General features: G+C 41.1%; 1 protein-coding gene across 4 annotated transcripts in view; it reads right to left on the bottom strand.

Moving 5' to 3' along the window:
* rptor (regulatory associated protein of MTOR, complex 1) overlaps positions 1–17,761 on the bottom strand; it is a 99,341-nt gene that overhangs the window by 43,778 nt on the left and 37,802 nt on the right. For 2 of the 4 annotated variants that reach the window (XM_078108936.1, XM_040186237.2), the window contains exons 8-11: positions 12,259–12,318; positions 6,551–6,651; positions 5,417–5,561; positions 973–1,054 (exon numbers count right to left, since the gene is read on the bottom strand). In XM_078108936.1, the coding sequence (XP_077965062.1) occupies positions 973–1,054; positions 5,417–5,561; positions 6,551–6,651; positions 12,259–12,318 (388 nt within the window). The remainder of the gene's footprint in view (positions 1–972; positions 1,055–5,416; positions 5,562–6,550; positions 6,652–12,258; positions 12,319–17,761) is intronic. The other 2 variants (XM_078108937.1, XM_040186238.2) reach the window with 1 other exon arrangement.

The following is a 17,761-nucleotide window of genomic DNA, read 5'->3' as shown; positions in this document are numbered from 1 at the left end:
GACTTAATCAAGGTTCCTGAAAAATACATTAACCATTTTTTTTATGATTTGAATTTTTCTAGTTTTTTGTATGAAATATAGCCAAAGAAAAAAACAAAAGTGTATTTACGTTGAAGGGGTAGTATCAATTGTCAACAGGAACATAAAACTAAATTTGTACAATCTTCTGTAGACTTAAACCAGTTGTGACAGAGACAAAGAAAATGAGGTAAACAGAGAAGGATTAAAGGCTCTTGAAAGAGGGAGCTAGAAAGATTTCCTTTAGTAGTCCACTGAGGCTCAATTATGTTGGCGGTAAGTGTTTTTGGGCCGAGTGCAGGAGAAAGGGGAGGAGGCTAGAGGATGGAAAACTGCTCCCAGGGGAGCGATGGGGAGGACGGCCAGCTCTTTGGACCGGGTGGAGGAGGGAAAAGCCCCAGATGAAAGTGCTGCCTCTATGAAAGCCGGTTCTACTTTCTCTGTTTAGAATTTTCTGATTACAAAGCACATGTTAGGGCTCTTCGGTCCGTCCAGCTCGAGTGCGCGTTCGCACAAACTGGCGCGCAAAAATGTCTTGTGTTGACCCAGATATGTTAAGTCATCATCAGTTCAATCAGCCTCCTGCTGGGTGTTTTCATTACACTCACCATCTCCGTCCCCTGGCGTGTCAGTAAAGACAACAATAAACCTGCTCAAAGTGCACGGGCCAGTGGTTTTACCAACTTCTTTTCTATTTGGCACTCACAATTGAATTATTAGACCTGACATTTCACAATTTCATAACGAACGATAGTCGAGTGTGTTTGAGCGTTCAGCAGAGGGCTGTAGATGTTGGGGGGGTGTTGAGGTGTCGTGTGGTGGACAGGTCCAAGATAACAGCCATCCATCAATGGTGGAGAACCAGTAAACACTAACCTATTACTACGGGAACAACGTTCCACCTCAGCCATGATTGTCTCGCATATATATATACACATACACACACACACACACAATTACTCTGAAGGCGGTGCCCTCCTCAATGATGGTAGGCAGCTGAGAGAGGCATATATCCACGGCCAGGTCCCACGCTTGCCTGTAGAGAGGAGACAAGTGCAAACGTCATCAAAATGACGGGATTCATTATAAGGAATAACCTCAAATCGGGACACATTTGTTGCTATTATTGCATCATGACACGAAGAAGAACGACCAAACAGCACTGGGAAGGGAAAGCCATGAGCAGGGATTTTCCTTTCCCACTCTCATTTTCCTCAGCTCACGTTTTGTGCTCCGCATCTTCCCGGCGCACATGCACCTCTTTGAATTCCCAGCCCGAGGTCCTGGAGAGGGCAGCAAGAAGCCTTTAATCCCTTTCTAAACACCAGCGGTCCCCCTTGGTCATCATATATAATTCATGGGGTTATGTAACTTGTAACGAACCTTTTCGCAGCTTCTCGAGTCTTCTTCTCTTCCTCCACTCTTTTTTTTTCTCAGAAAAATTAAGCTCAGAGCCTCGATGGAGCTTTTCCCTCTCTGGTAGCATTAGTCAGGGTTTGAGTCACGATCACAGAGCAGATGCACTAACGTGATGTGCATGTAATGTGATGCTGAACGATTGACATGGCATGCACCTTCCGTCGCTTAAACAGGTTGTGAGGGATATAATAGTGTTTATTGTTTACGGAGTTTATCGTTTGTTTACATTTACATTTTTCACTGGCAGCACTGAAATACTATATCCATACAATGTCTTATTATTCATCTAATAACCTCAGAGTAAGAATCTTGTTCGTAAAAGTAATTTATGTTTACATGCGGGTATTCTTGGGTCTGGGACATTTAACATTTTCTGAGGGTAGTGATGCATCTGATGGGCGTGTTCAAAAGGGCCCCAGTACTAAAATTACGCACATTGGTTGAAACGAACAGATGAACAGATTTTAAGCAAAGATCAAAGCCTGGTATTCATGTTGTATATGTTTACATTACATGAATCTTTAAAAAACATTAAAGATGCATGCCAATTCTAGATGAAAGTTATTGCAGTATTTTGTGAAATATTTTATTATTTAATTAAATATTTAATATTCCGCAACTTATTTGCTGAGCATCTGCTTGTGTACGGCATTTTGTCAACGTTACTAACATACCAATTTACCTGACTCTATATGGTAGTTAATTACTAAGAGGGAAAATGCTGTACAGTAATCCCTCGTTTATCGCGGGGGTTACGTTCCGAAAATGACCCGCGATAAGTGAAATCCGCGAAATAGAAAACTTTTTTTTTTTTTACAATTAGCAACTATTACACGTATACAAATACAGTGACTCGCGTGTAGGCCGTTTCACTGCTCTTCAGACTGGGCCGCTGCATCCTGACTGCGCTCTGCAGTGTTCTCTTCTTCTGAAGCCCGCGGTGCAGGTGTGTTTGTTCGGGAGAAGAACATAGTGACAGGCAGCTGTTGTCGCTCTTTTTTCTTCTTTGCAAAAAGATCCTTGTACACCGACATGCCACCATCGATTACGTTGGAGAACTGTAATTAACGGCTCGGGAGTGAGTTTTTAGCGAATCAGAATGCAGAGCACAATGCACCAAAAAAAAATAAAATGCAATATGAAAATCCGCGAAATAGCGAATCCGCGATAAGTGAACCGCGAAGTGGCGAGGGATCACTGTATACACTGAAGCCAGTATCCCTTGGTAAGATTATGGTGTGGGAACATCATTCAGTAAAATATCTGCGGTTTCACCTTTTATTTACCATTGCCATTTTAGACGAGTGGTTAACGAATTGAAACCAAACTAGTTTAGTTTAGTAAAAGCTCATGGTTTCGGTTTAAATTTGAACATCTTACGCAACTGAAGCAACTTATTTAGCTTAAGTACATTACAAAGTTAATATAAATTCCTAAATTTTGTTTTCACAAACAATTCTAACATGATATATTGACGAGAAATATCCATCCCTATAGGAGTTTATGTAGCCCAACAATGAGGAAACAAGCAGATAGAGCAGCCAAATCAGCAAAGACACGCTCACAGGGAGGAGGCCGCTGCACCATATTAGGATGACAGCGTTAACTCGAAGGAGCCTGCCAATTCAAATGAGTAACTCATCACCAAAACCTGTCTGTGTTGGTGTGCATGGTGTGAGATGAGGGGAAGGCCGGTAACGAGTGTGGGCGACCAGTTGGTGGCTGACTAAGCTCTTTTCCCCCGTTGCATGCACCGGGTGGTGCAGCGACGCGCACTCACAAACACGCACACACACCCACACTCTTAACTGCCCACTAAGTAATCAGCCCTACTTTATCATCTCATCCCTATTCCGCCTTATTTGAATAACAATTGCTGTTTGGGCACTGGCATCGATCAACGAGCCCCCAAATTGTTTTTATCGTTGTCTCAGTCTTGTTTTGCAGCCTCTCAGAACACCTCCCTTTCGTTACGCTGTCCTCCTTAATACTGCAGGTTCTGCCAGGAAACAGAGTGCAGCTCCAAATTTCTTTGGCAGTAAACCTTGCAATATACCCACAATCTAAAATAATGGGGGAGAGCAACGAACAGGGACAATTGTTCTTGATAACGAGTGATGCCAGAGTGTTGCACAACAAGTTGCTCCTCGGGGGCAAAGAGGGTTTTCTTTATTGGTTTTTCACAGGAGCCAGATAATTAGTGCGAGAGATGGAGGAATGCATTTATATAAGTTTAAGATGAGAAATAATAGAAACTGGGATAAGTATTTGCGTAACTTAGGGGAGACAGTTGATGGGATAATGTCTTTTCAGTAGCTCTGCGAGTCTGTAACCACGTCTAGACTAAGACAGTCAAATCAGGGAGATCAGGGAGATGGCAGAAAGCTGTGAAACGGTTCACGAACCCTGACGGACGTGAGGAAAAAAGATAAAGAAACTGGTGATCCATTTTCTAAGTCTGATTTAAATGTTTTTTCTCTTGCGTTTATGACCAAAGAACCATTTTTAAAAATAATAATCAAAACAATGGTACAATACCAACCAGTGCTTACATTTTTTTTACATATTTGGAAAAAATGGTTTTGACATGACAATTTTTCTACAATTATCAAAAAAGTCACGGAGGGTGAATTTTTTTATCCATTTTTTTTTACATCAGGATGATGACAATGAATGACAATGATGAAAATGAATATATATATATATATATATATATATATATATATATATATATATATATATCAGCTCTTCCATTAACACAGGAGAGAAAAGGGCTTCGAGAAACAGGCACCTGTCTCAAACTGTGGGAGTGAAAGGAATAACTTAGTCCAACGCTCAGATTTCTAGAGACCATCATTCCCCAGTCTTTTGTACATACAACAAGGTGTTATTTTTTAGCTCTCAATCCAAGTTGGACACATTTGGCTGCGGGGTCGTGCCTGTGTGGGCGGTTGGAGAAAGAGCGAGGCCGTTACACCATGTTGTCTACATTTAAATCGGGGTGACTGACGCTGCAGTCGGGGAAGACACTGGCAACAAGCAACAAATAACCAAGAAACTTAAACATGGAGATTTTACTTAGCATGAGGGAGGTGTATGCATATGCTATTAAGAAGCAAATAAAAACACCTCCATGTTTTGGCTCACACTTCCTCGACGGCACATATTTTAAAGCAGTTAATCATGTTTTTCTGCTTAGTATGAAAATCATGGTTTGGAATATGGGGAAAAATAATGAACTGGAGGCAGATTTAAATGGGTGATGGAACACTTTTATCCTTGTTTAATCATCAATCTGTTTAAATAAGATAAGAATGAGATTTGAGGAAAATGACACCTTTGAACTGTTGTCTTGATATAAAACTAACATCGCACACTCACCTGGGTTTTTGTCGAGTCAGGGAAAGTGCGTGAAACAACATAAGTGCGTCGAGAAGGATACCGCGGTGCTGTGTCCAGCCATAGCTGTTGTTAATTAGCAATCACTTCCATAAATAGTTTTTCTTCTACCTGTGTTAACCCCAATATAAAGTGTGTAAAGTACAAGATACTCTACGAAAACATTGGAATTACTGGAAGGCACTTTTGCTGAAACAAGCCGGCCGTTGGCCTCTGCTTCTAATATCTGTCAGAGCGAAACCTCAAGTCAAGATTGATGCGAATATCAATGGTGACCTTTAATGTGTGTTATTGAGCTTAAGTAAGAAGACAAATTACACAACCAAACTAGGTCCACAGAAACACAACGTAGTTAATGGAGTTGCGAACTGTTTTAGAAGAGTTTTCGTTTAATAAATGAGACTATTACATCTGGGCTGATAAGTCACATTAGCCATTTGTTCACAAGCGGCCAAGTTGAATGCATTTTTAAAAAAATCTCATGACTGTTTAAAAGTAACTATTTAGAACACCACTAACTACAAGACCACGGCATCTGAGGCGAGGAAATCAGGCACTGGGCACTGGTTGTGTGTCTTACCACATGGCGTGCATGTACGTAGGGGGCAGACGGGGACTGCTGACCGGCGTGCAGTTGTACGACCTCATTATTCTCTCTGCTAGCAGGAAATTGCGGAACAAGCTGGCCACCAGCAGGTCCTGGCGAAACAACTTCTGGAACAAATCTAAGGACAGAAAAACAGAAAACAAATCACCCGTCATGTCATAGACTGAGAAGATGGACCCAACGAATCAGTCAGGATTCAAAGTGAGGAAATCAGAACCCGGAGTTAGAAAATTAAAATCAACCAGCAGTAAAGAGAACTTGAATTACAGTAACTCAAACACGGCAGCGATGTGCAGATGGGGTGTGGTCACATTCCCGCCAGCTCTTCAATGCATTCACATTCACTAATGGTGCTGAGCCAATTATATGTTAATCTCTTGCTTGTGATTGTGACCCCTGTTCATGTGAGGACATCAAGGTGTGTGTCCTTGTGTGTGTGCGTTTCAGGGATATTGTATATACTGTTGTATATGCTGTTTAAATGAAGTGATTGACAGTGTGTGTGTGCGCTTGTGTGTATTCAGTGTACTAGGCTGTCATTACAGGGACTTCCTCTGATGTGGGTTGCTTCATTAACAGCGGTTTAAAAGGCTTTGGCAGCCATCAGCATTGTCACATTTCTATTCTAGCTGGGGTACAGTTGGTCTCAGGAGAGTCTGAGTCTCTCTTGTGTGTGTGTGTGTGTGTGTGTGTATGTGTCTGTGCCTGCGTGTGGATAATTTGCTTCACTTTATTCACCTTATTACTGTGCTAGACACTGCTAACACAATTAATCTCCATTTGAAGAGCCAACTTGCACTACTGGCATATTATATAAACACCTTTGCTGTTTTCAACCACGAGGGATCATCTCAAAGTCTAGTATTGCTGATCTCACACTCCTGTTTTAATAAGGTGGTCCAAGTCGGGCTCCCTGTGAGCTGAAACATGGCAGTCATTTCATTCTTTATCATTAGCGGTTTTCAAAACAGTTTCAAAACTTACGTGTGCCTTGTGTATAAAAGTGATCCCTCGTGAGTACTCGACACGTACACAAATAATAGATCTTAAGAGTGTTCTGTGGAAAAGAAACACAATGTAACAATAGTTATACATGTAAAGCCTCACCTCTAGGGAGCACATTCCACGCAATTGTGTCCGTGATGGCTGTGAAGATCCAGTTGAGCTCTCCGAGGGGGGTCCGTCTGTCGTTGAGCCTGCCGGGGATCCTGCACAATACACAACACAGATGGCAGCGTGTCAGCCGCATTCGCTGTATGTTCCAGAGTTGACTCAGAGCACAAAGTGGCAACTGCCCAGTAGTATTTACAAAACACATCTGATGGCATTTACATTTAGTCACTCTTACTCAGAGTAAATAACAGGTGAATATCTGTGCGCGCTTATACATACACACACACACACACACACACACACACACACACACACACACACACACACACACACACACACACACACACACACACACACACACACACACCAGATACTGTGGGGCTAAAGTGGAAACACATGAAGCACTAGTAGAGAAAGAACGCAGCATTTGGTTTGGATCTTATGTGAGATGGAAGAACGGAGATAAAAGTGTTTACGGAAGCAGCGAGAATCTTTCCTCCTCGGGTATTTCATCCTAATCAATGTATAAATTCAATATTTCATATGCATTTTTGAGTTGAGCAAGTTAATAAGCTATTGTTTGTGGAAAATAGCATGAAAAGGGATGCATTTCAATGCAGATAAAAACCAGCTGCTTCCCCTTTACCAACATGGAGGAGGTACGCTTGAGTAATAGTCTATAAGTTGGAAAGACACAATTGTGAAAAACAGTGGTCTCAATAAAAATAAAAGTTACATCTTCATCCATGATGATCAACTCAAAAGTGGCATCGGAGATGGGAAGATGATCAAAAAAGTACTCAAATAGAAGTAGAATTAGTCACTGAAGAACTACTTGAGTAACAGGTTACATATTGGGCTGAATACTAAAAATTACTAATGGAAACTGTTAAATGGTTTATGGGTGAGTCTCAACTTAAAACTGATAATGCCTCTATATGTTATTACATTAAGGAGACCAGAGGTCTTAATGTCGGCAACAGAGCAGCAGGTCAGCGGTTTAAAATATTAACCATATTAAGCTGCACTGTAACTACCGGTGAGGCACCAGTTGGCTTTTAGTAATTGCGTCCCGCTTGATTACGCTGATACGACGTACTGATACGAACAGCGTCACAAAGTCCTCTATAAAAGTGATAAGTTGTTGCTCTTGTTTGGAGCCACATTGTTGTGGTCCCTTCTCTGTGGCGAGAAGCCATGGAGTGTTTCCAAACAGGATCAATAGAGCATTTTTAATGGCAAGATGCCATCACAGTAACATGATTCCTTCAATAATGGAGTTTAAGTTTACAGAGCTCCCCCGTGGTGTGGAGCCCAGCAGGACGGCTCTGCCCCCCCGAGCCGATGCGAGCTCGCTGCCAAGGACTCAATCCACCACACTTGTCAGCCCCACCAGGGAAGAAAAAGAAGGGATGAGTGTGTGTGCGATCGAATGTGTGAAACGCCGTCAGAGCTTCTGCAGCTGGGGAGAGATCGGGTGAACTGTGACGAGGTAAAATCCACACACTCCCGGCGTTGTGACTCTTATCTACAAGGCTTTATGTCCAGCAAATATGACCAGAATGTGTGTTGGATGTCTGTGGGAAGAGCAGACAGATGGAGGATAGACAGTGGTGCAATCAAACGAATAAACAAATCAACAGCGCACAACTACTCATCGGGGACATTATGCTGAATACGTTCCACAACAGATGTTTGTAATATTTCCAGGGCGGTGAGTGTTCGATACGCGTTTGACCTTTAAAAGGTTTAAACGCATGGCACACAGGCGTGTGCACGGCTCACTGGGTATTTGCTCCTGAATTTTGAACATACGGAATTATGAAAAACGAAGAGAAAACAGGCTTTGGTTATTATTTAATGAAATTCCCCTCAGGTATATTTCAAAGGCTGACCAATAACCGGCTGCACTGCATCGCTCTGTTGCGGCGTCCAAACAAAGTTCTTTGGTGTGATTTTTGTGTTGTTGCTAGGATACCGCAAAACCATCTGAAACATCACAAAAGTACAAATTATTTTTGTAGCCACAGTTAACTTGCTATGACTTGCTAGAAATGACAAAGGGTCACTCGCAGACAAAAACGAAAACACCTTGTTTTCCTGCGATACTATTTAAAAAAAACTAATCATCAAAAATATTAGAACAAATGAAATAGGCGACTTTGGGATCCAACAAGGATTTGATTGTGCTTGTGTACCTGTTCCTGTAACAAATGTTCAACACGTAATCAAATCTAAATTTCCACTGTTGTTCTTAGTTGGTTTTCATTCTAATGTCATTCAGTTCTTTTTTTATTATAAATACATTATTAGAGAACATTAATAGCATTAGAATTGAATCATTGAGCCGTTTGTGATATTTCCTTTTGTGATGAAGCTTCCCTTGAAAACACGTTTGACTCGGCTTCATGGAGCGGAGGGGTGAGATGGAGAATGAATTTGGTTCCATTTCAATTTTATGAGCTCCGAGACCATCCATTATTTATCTCCACAGAACATCAGCTGAGTCAACATTCAGCCCTCTGGACAACATGCGCTGAACCAAAACCGCAACTTAAGCATCATGGACCCAGAAACCCCGTCTGATTAAAAACAAGAAAGCCCTTCAATCGTTTTCAGGGCTTCAAGGGCAAGTAAACACGGACTCTCTTAGCACTTAATTGGGGACATTTTAGTGAATTGGGATGTTCTACTCTAGTCAGATGTAATGCATTGCGTCATGTCACAACCGTTATTACCACTTTCTCACTCGTAGATGTTGTTATCAAATTCTAAGTAACCACAGGGATTTTTTTTCTTTTTCTATTGGGTCCAAATTAGTACCTTTTAGTAACTGGAGAGAAAACGTAGAGCAGAGCTGCTGTATTCTCACCATAACACAGCTAATTACTTGTGTACCGCTCGGTGCCCTTACCTTATCAATGTAAACATAGAATTAAATTAAAAAGTATTTGGGGTTCTGTAAATTAAATAAATGTGGTTTGTATCAGAGTGAAATGCAGACACTCTGTTTGTGCAACTGTATCATGGTAGAGAAAAATCCGATCTATTATCACAGAAGAGTGCTGTTGAATCTGGCTAAACCTCAAATCCAACTTCGGTAGAGTGTACGAATAGGTCAGAACTTCTTTTGCTGCTCAACTCTTTCTCTTAACCTTGAGGGTTTCTTGTAAATACACAACCCTGCTATGTCTGAAGCAGTCGGCTTACATGAAGAGCAGCGCACAGGCTTTAGAAAAAACAGCCCGTCTGCGTATTGCTGAGTACACAGATGTTTTAGAGATGCTTAGAGAATGCCTGGATGAATCGCAAGATCGCTTGCTTGACTGTTATTGGTTAATATCCCACAGACTTAAAATGGAAATGAGATTGCTTTCCGAGGAAAAAACCTAGTCAGTTGGTTACAAATTTTACATTTGAATTTGGGATCTGTTTACGGAGACAATGTAAACACTACATTACTCGGTTCTTTGGGTTTCCTGGGCTACTTTTATCCACTTTGGATCAAGCCTGCGTGCCTGAGGGAAGTGCGGATATCTTTAAAATTCTTAGCTTGTCTTTGATTTAGTTAACCGTTTTATTATACTATACTTTACTCATTTAAATGTCTTTATGAATTTAAATGTATGGCCTTTTTTCTCTTTATATTCAGAATTGAATGTGATAAGGCAAGCATTTTTCATTTCGTTCGGTTCACTTTCTTTTCCCCTCTCGTCAGAAGCCAATCCTTTATTCTGATGAACCAAGTAAAAATAGTTAAGGAGGACATGAAACTTGAGCATGAATGGAGAACTTCAATGTTGTCAGACACAACGACTGATGTTGGCAGAATGTAGAAAAAGAAAAAAGTTCTTCAAAGGCGTTCGTCATCGCTCCAGTGGTTTCCCATCCTGCAGTAGCTTTACTTACAGTATTAAGGCGTTTCCTGTGTAATGCTTATCCCCCGGGTGGAAGAGGTGTTTGACAGGTAAAGAAAAGCAATGAGCAGAACTGGTTGAAAAGAGAATCAAAAGCAGAGTCAACTGCTAAAGATTATATAAAAGGAGGAAAAAAGGGGATAAGTTCGATGTGGAGAGTTCAGAAATGTTGTTCAATTCATTAATAAACCTTATGAATCTCGTTGAAAAGTAAAAAAAAAATATGTTGAGAACGAACTTTCGAACCCAACAATTATTTGCTGGACCAATTAGTATGATTTTTAAAAGGCTTTAAATGAAATAGGGGGAGATATATTACTTATTCTAAGTGGTTTCTGCGATATTAAATGTAAAAATAAACAAAACATTATGAAATTGCAAAAGAGGGTAAAGAGTAAAATCATGCAAAAACAATTTACTGCTTATTTTGCAATAAAAGGTGGTATTCAAACAACGGAAAAGGCTCATACAGCATAATCATGTCTAGAATTAGAGGATGACAGTTGGTCCTGAATAAAAGACAACAAACACGTTGGTGGAATAAAATTTAGAATCGAGAAATTCTAGAATTATTCTAAATGAAGCTTACCAGTAAAGGTTTTCTTGCAGAGGACTACGCTAAACATTTAGTCAGAAAATATTAATGACAGAGGAGCGGACTGGTGAGTATGATGTAACTCTAATGTTATGCTACTTTGTTAATTCTGCAAAATGTGAATTATACTGAATTGATTGAAAACTGATAAAAGTGTGACGCTTGCATTAAGAGCAAACAGCAAATCAAAAAAGGAGTAGGGTTCTTAAAATAGAAGGCATACATATGTAACAAATGGGAACATTTTAAATAAAGAAGGCTCTCTAATAACAGTGAAAGGCGACATATATAAATAAGTTACTATTTGAGAATTTACAGCACTGGACTTGAAGAAGCACATAAAACACAAGCTTGAACAGGAGAGTAATAGTGCACCACTTTTAGTTTGAAGAACCACACACACACACACACACACACACACACACACACACACACACACACACACACACACACACAACGGGGAAGATCAGAGAAGCACACGGTGTCTCTGCACAAACCCTCAGCCAAGGACTAATTAAATTTGGATGTTCAGGTTTCTGGGTGCGCACGTGTGTTCATGTCATGCGGGTCGAAATGCACGGACAAACTGTCCGGCTGTCTGTAGAAAACTCAAGTTACAGTTTGAGCATGTGTGAGCATCAAGTGTTAATGTTAAGGTGAATGACATTTGCTTAAGGTGACTCATCTCCCCAGTTTAGCACCTCGAGGTGCTTTCCAAAAAGATACGACAGAGAGTTGACAGTCTGCTGTTAGGTTACTTCTCAAACCTTCTCAACCAATTTAGTTGATGGCTGTCATTTTATCAGCCATTGTTCTTGGCTGATGTGGAAAAAAAGAAAATAAAGACCCACGATGGTTCTTTCAAACCATTGAAACTTTGAATATGAATTCCCTATTAAGCACTAATATCACTCAGTGTGCCTAGGAGCCGGAGATGTTCCACGCCCGGCTGCTCGACACCTGGAGGTCTATAGAAGAAGTGGGGAGCTTCAAAATCTGCCAAACTACTGCAGCTTTGGCAGAGGATTGTACCTGCAGGATGAAAAACCCTAGAGAGGAGACGTACTCGATGATAGACAGAAAGACCGACAGGAGGAAAACAGGATAATGATCTTTCTGGAGTGCACCTTCCTGAGAGAGACGGAAAGAGAGAAACACTGTTTTTTTGTTTATTTAGGAGTGCCACTTACTTCTCGATGAGGTCTAGCGTCACCCCTGGCACCAACCTGGCACTCTTCTGCATACAAAACCTGGGGGAGGAGAACAGAAAGAAGCTGCTGATAAAAGTTGGACTGAAAACGAGAGGAGCCCAAAAACGAGACATAGAAACAAATACATCCGGCCTCTACAGTACAGATTTTATGACCTATGGGAGACAATCAGCAGATAAAATCAAAATTAGTTGAAAGTTGACATTTGCTAATATAAGATTCCATAATACTACACTTTTCTGTTGGCACTTATCCCAAAGTCTCCATATTCAGCCTGGCATGCATGAAGTATCATTACGTTACGAAAAATAAGTGAAAAAAAGTGATTTCCTCCACCAATAATTGAAGCCAACATCAGACCTGGAGGGGAATTTCCATTCACAAAAGGAGAGAAGTCATGCATACATTTGTATCCAGCCACTATTCCACCATAACAGTGATGTCATCTACATTCAAAGTTCTTTCTTGATACTAGAGAATAATGAGATCTCCCATGACACCGGAGTGACTTACTGTCTCTTATGAGAACAGCACGGACCCACAGTGTGCCTGGCAAGCCGGAAGGATGTAACCAGGACAACTTGTTCTAAAGTCTTAATCATCGGAAACTCTTTTTAATAAAATACGCCATAACAGGATTCATGTGTGCCAAAAAGAAGGTATTTAGTCCTTTTTCTTTACTTTTGAAGTTAATTTGAACAATCAACAAGGTGTTTCGTTTCCGTTTTAGTCTCTGCGTGCTGCAGAAGGGAACCTGGCCAGTAAACCCGAGCACACTGCCCAATCGGGAGGTTGCATCAGGGAGAGCGTGTTTCCAGCCAACCCCTCTGCAAAGAGATGGAAGGTCCCTCAAGGGTACAAGACGGGAGGAGTGAACGATGAAGGGAAAAGGAGAGTAGTGTTTGTTTATGTCGGCTATCTACTAGTACAAATAAAAGTCAAGGGAAAGTAATTCATGTAATGTAAGTAATGGGCCATCCTGTGGGGACCGCGATGTGTGCCGATGCATCTAGCAAACGGTGAAAAACTTTGGTAAAACTATTAACCCCTTGTTGTCAAGATATTTTCCTTAAAACCAATCATGACAACCTGCTGGTGCTTCTAGCTGAAAAGTCAAGCGATCACCGTACAGTAATTTGGAATTCCCCTTTAAGAATCACAATGGTTGGTTCACTTTGCCATGGTGACCAAACAAATAGTTTGTAGTGATAATTCAGGCCGGAGCGAAGTGGTGAAACAACCAGCTCTCAAACAACATCCCACAAACAGGTTTGCTTGTGTGGCTACAAATTGTCAGCAAAAAAAATCTAAATTTGAACACGCAGTATGTTTCAGTCGAAAGTACGGTAATCCTTCTGTATACAACTCTGGGGAGTAAAGTGTTAATGTAGTTGATTTGAAACCAATAAGAAATGAGTCATCTCATTTTGACAAAAATTGATGAGCCACTGATTGTTATTGGTCTAAACCTGTTCTAACAGATGTGATCATTGGCCTCTACAAAGACCAATCAGATGATGCAAAACCCACAAGATCATTAATTGATCTCTTGCCACACACACACACACATTTTGATCAATGCTTGCGTCTCGAGCACATCGAGGAGCAGCAGGGTTTTTTTACTGCTATTTCCTCTTTTGGCCTCATCGTTGTTGGTTGATATTGCATCCAGAGATTATTTGGTCCCAAAATGTTGGAAGGAGCCCCTCCAGACACTAAGAAAACGTGTCAAACTTTGGAATGCACCAACAGCTACGGACACTACATTGACATTACAGGGGGCTGGAGTTCAGAGATGAAGAAATTAAGGGTTCATTGAGTTAGCGAGAGCGAGTCGGATGGTGGAGAAGGTAAGGTGCCATGTACATGTTAAACTTTGATGTGCGAAATTAAGTGGATCTTGTGCAAAGAAACTACTATACTGCTCCCAGGGTGAAGGGGGAGGAGGAGGAGGAGCGGGAGGAGCAAAGTGTTTCCTGGCTCCCTGAGGAGCCAGCTGTCTTCCACAGCTCATTACTCCTTCAATCAGCCTTCCTGTCCCAAGTCACCCTCTCCATCAGTCACGCACTGGAGGGACCGCTGGCTGATCTCAAAGTGAGTCTGCTCTGTCACTGACCCGCACTAATCACGACACACATCGCACTCCCTGTATTCTGTGAAAACAGTGTTTATAGGCTGAAACGTCTTCAGTACGGAAGTTTTCGTCCTCTTTTTCCCCGGACTGTGTGTCAGTTGGCTCGCGTTGTTGCTTCATCCAGATGTCTCTAAACCTGGTCGTGTTCTAATATCATGTCTTGAAATCCCTTCATCCTCCTCTCTTAGGATCTCTCGTCTTGTCTTTGCCTTTGAGTAGAGATAACCTGCCCTGCATCCATGGAGAGGAACGGCTTCCTGATGTTTTGGAAGAGGTTGTCATAGCAACACTGGCAACAACGGACATGATGCGTCCTACCCAGGTTGATCTCAATCCCACTGAAAATGAAAAAATATTTGAAGATGTTGCTACAGAACACTTCCCAAAGAAGTTTCCCAACTAGCAATATAGGAAATAATATTGATATTATTCTTAATCCTGTCCACAACGCCTCAAGTGGTTTGAATGTTTCTCAAAGTGAAGAACGGTTCTCCGTGAGCACAAGCTGAGACTTACTTGTACATATTAAAGACGTGACCGGAGAAATGTAGGCTCTAGGTCAAAAACTCACTGTAGGTTAAAAACTACAATTCAAACCTACAGTGAGGGAGTATTGCGCAATGAAAATATTTTAATCCTTTAAAGTAAAACAATCCCATGAGCTCAAGAAACTTTCCACTTCAAAAAGGATTAGGTTAGGAATGAAAAATCCAGTTTGTAGTAACGTGTATAACAACTATAAGAACAAAAATATTTGCATTTCAACTTCTTTTAACCACATTTCTCATTGTTACATAAGGCCGTAATAAGCTGCTGATTAGGCGGCATCAAAATATGTCAGTCTCACATTCAATTGAAGCTCATTGTGACAAAAGGTAATCAGACGGCGAGCCCGACTGAACTGACATCCTCAGTTATATTTAGGTAGACGGTGTCTATGTCTGTGGAGACTGATTTTATGAGGTAGTTGTTGATTTAATTAATATTTACAGATGGGCAACAAATTAGAGGAAAAACCTGAGAAAGCATAATAAACAATACATAGGTTTTACGTTTAGATGTATGTTTTAAGTTGAGAGAATCTGTGTGAAAGAGCACCGGAGGTTTGGTTCAAACCACTCATTTTCTCTATTTGTAGGTCATTCACCTGATACAGGTGGATGACCTACAAAAGGGTGGACCACTAGTTGCTGGTGCGGCACCGAATTTCATGGAGCATCATGGATGATACACATTATGTGATACCATATGGATATCCGCTTTTTTTTCTTTACATAACTATAGCTTATAACGGAGAATATTTGGATTTGAGTTTGACAACTGTAGTTTAACTTTTCCCTAAGGAATAAAAAAAGGCCGACCCGCCGAACAAAGAAGCACGGCTGAAGTACAACATCCTGCATTTCTTCCTTCATCCATAGTTTCTTGTACTTCCCTCCCCTGCAAATCCCTGGCGTGTCTCTATTTTCAGATGCTCGACTCCTACATCCTTCTCCCATACCTACCCATCCATTGCAGCAGCGGGGAAATCCCTTAAAGACGGCGCTCCATCAGTAATGATTTTCTGCTCAGCTGAGCAATGAAAGGTACACATGCACTCAGTCTGCCTTGCTCGACCCCACGTTCTCCCTCTCCCTCTCCGAGCGTGGACCCCAGCACCCATCCCTCTATGCATCTCATTAAAGTTTTAAAGGCGAGGTGAGCACATCAGTGAATGCCTCCATCCACCCACTCTAACCCAGCAAAAGTCCACCCCATCCTCTTTACGTTTTCTCACCGTGTCACACTGTGGGGCTGCGTGACATTATGGAAAAGACAGCTCGGCATTTCTTTCCTGGGAAAGTAATAAGAGCGAGGAGAGACGGCAACGCATTCTGGGAAGATCAGGAAAGAGGTGACGAGGGGAAACTGCAGCATCTTTCCTGTGAAGCGTACTGCCTGTGAAAGCTGGAGGGCATGTTTACGTGGAAGCCGGCCCCGGCTGGTGTGTTTGATCTGGTGGGGAGGTTTCTTGAGTGCTAGATTAATTTTTTCAATCAAATTGTTATTCTCTACCAAACCCGGCGGAACGCATATGCATAACATGTGCTTCTGGGAGAGATGGAACTCCAATTCAGTATTGCCTCGTTGATAGAGATATCTAATGGAAATGGTGTCATCCATCCATCCAACATGGACACTGTTATTCACTTTTAGTTTTATATTTTTTCATATACAGTTCTCTGCATGTGTAGGTAACGTCTTCCACTCCATCCATCTCTACAATAAACGCATTTTCTTTTTACCCATTTATGATTCTGGTATATTTGGGGCGAGATAGCAGGTGATAAATCATCTGACAGCAGAATGATTCATTTGTGATGCAGTTCAGCACTTTGTGCTAAAGTGTTCTAAACATTAATCAGAAAAAGAAAAAAATCATTAAAAGGGCTTCGATGATTAAAGTATATAATGGACATTCCCCCAATTTTGATGGTTTACACAAACGACACAAAGAATTACTCCAAATTTCCACAATGAGACCTTGAGGAACACAAAAAAAATGTGATATTTGAAGATTTCTTAAAGAACAGAAGTTTTTTGCAATAACCTAGCCGGCACTTCTGAAACTGTACCGAAACAACCTCAAAGTCAATGTGCATGTATATATAGTTTACTTTAGCCTCCTTCCAGATGAGCAAACATGACATGGTTGGTATAAATGGATAAAATAATAATAATAAATGGATCCCCAAGATCGTGTTTCAAATGATACCAGTGCATCACCAAGCTCCAAAACTGTGCCGGTTACAGCCGCTCAAAAAAACAGTAAAGTTGGTCCTCGCATGTGGAGGGGAGGAGGTTAAAGGCAAATTAATGAATAAATAAGTCATTAGATTAAATATTCTCCAGGGCAGTGTTAGCGTACAAGTAACATTTATGCTGAAGACGCTTAAACTCAATTATGTTATCTATGTAAGGAAAATAAATATTTATTGCTTTTACGGAGTATAAATGACTACATTTCCTCTGATGAATTACCAGCTGACAATTCCCAACGCAATCCACGACATCCCTTTTTTGAGGGGAGAAGGTATTAAGGAATAGCTCAGTCAATATTATCCAGCAGGCTTTTACTAACTTGTTCTGCGAAATGAAATGTTGGTAATGGATATCAATATTAATGACATAATACTGAGACCTCATTATGCTGAAGGTCATGCGGGCGTGTTGATTTAGAGCAGAAGAAGATAAACGAAACTCTTCAACATTTCTGGCAGGGAAAAAAAAAACTTTGCATAGCTGCAGGACAGCTCCCGAGGACAACCTGCCATTATTTATCACAGATTATAAAACGGTTTCATCCTC

This window comes from Gasterosteus aculeatus, chromosome 9 (genome assembly GCF_964276395.1).
Source record: "Gasterosteus aculeatus chromosome 9, fGasAcu3.hap1.1, whole genome shotgun sequence".
NCBI classification, from domain to species: domain Eukaryota; kingdom Metazoa; phylum Chordata; class Actinopteri; order Perciformes; family Gasterosteidae; genus Gasterosteus; species Gasterosteus aculeatus.
Note: the sequence above shows the minus strand (reverse complement) of the source record. Positions and strands in the feature narration are given on the sequence as shown.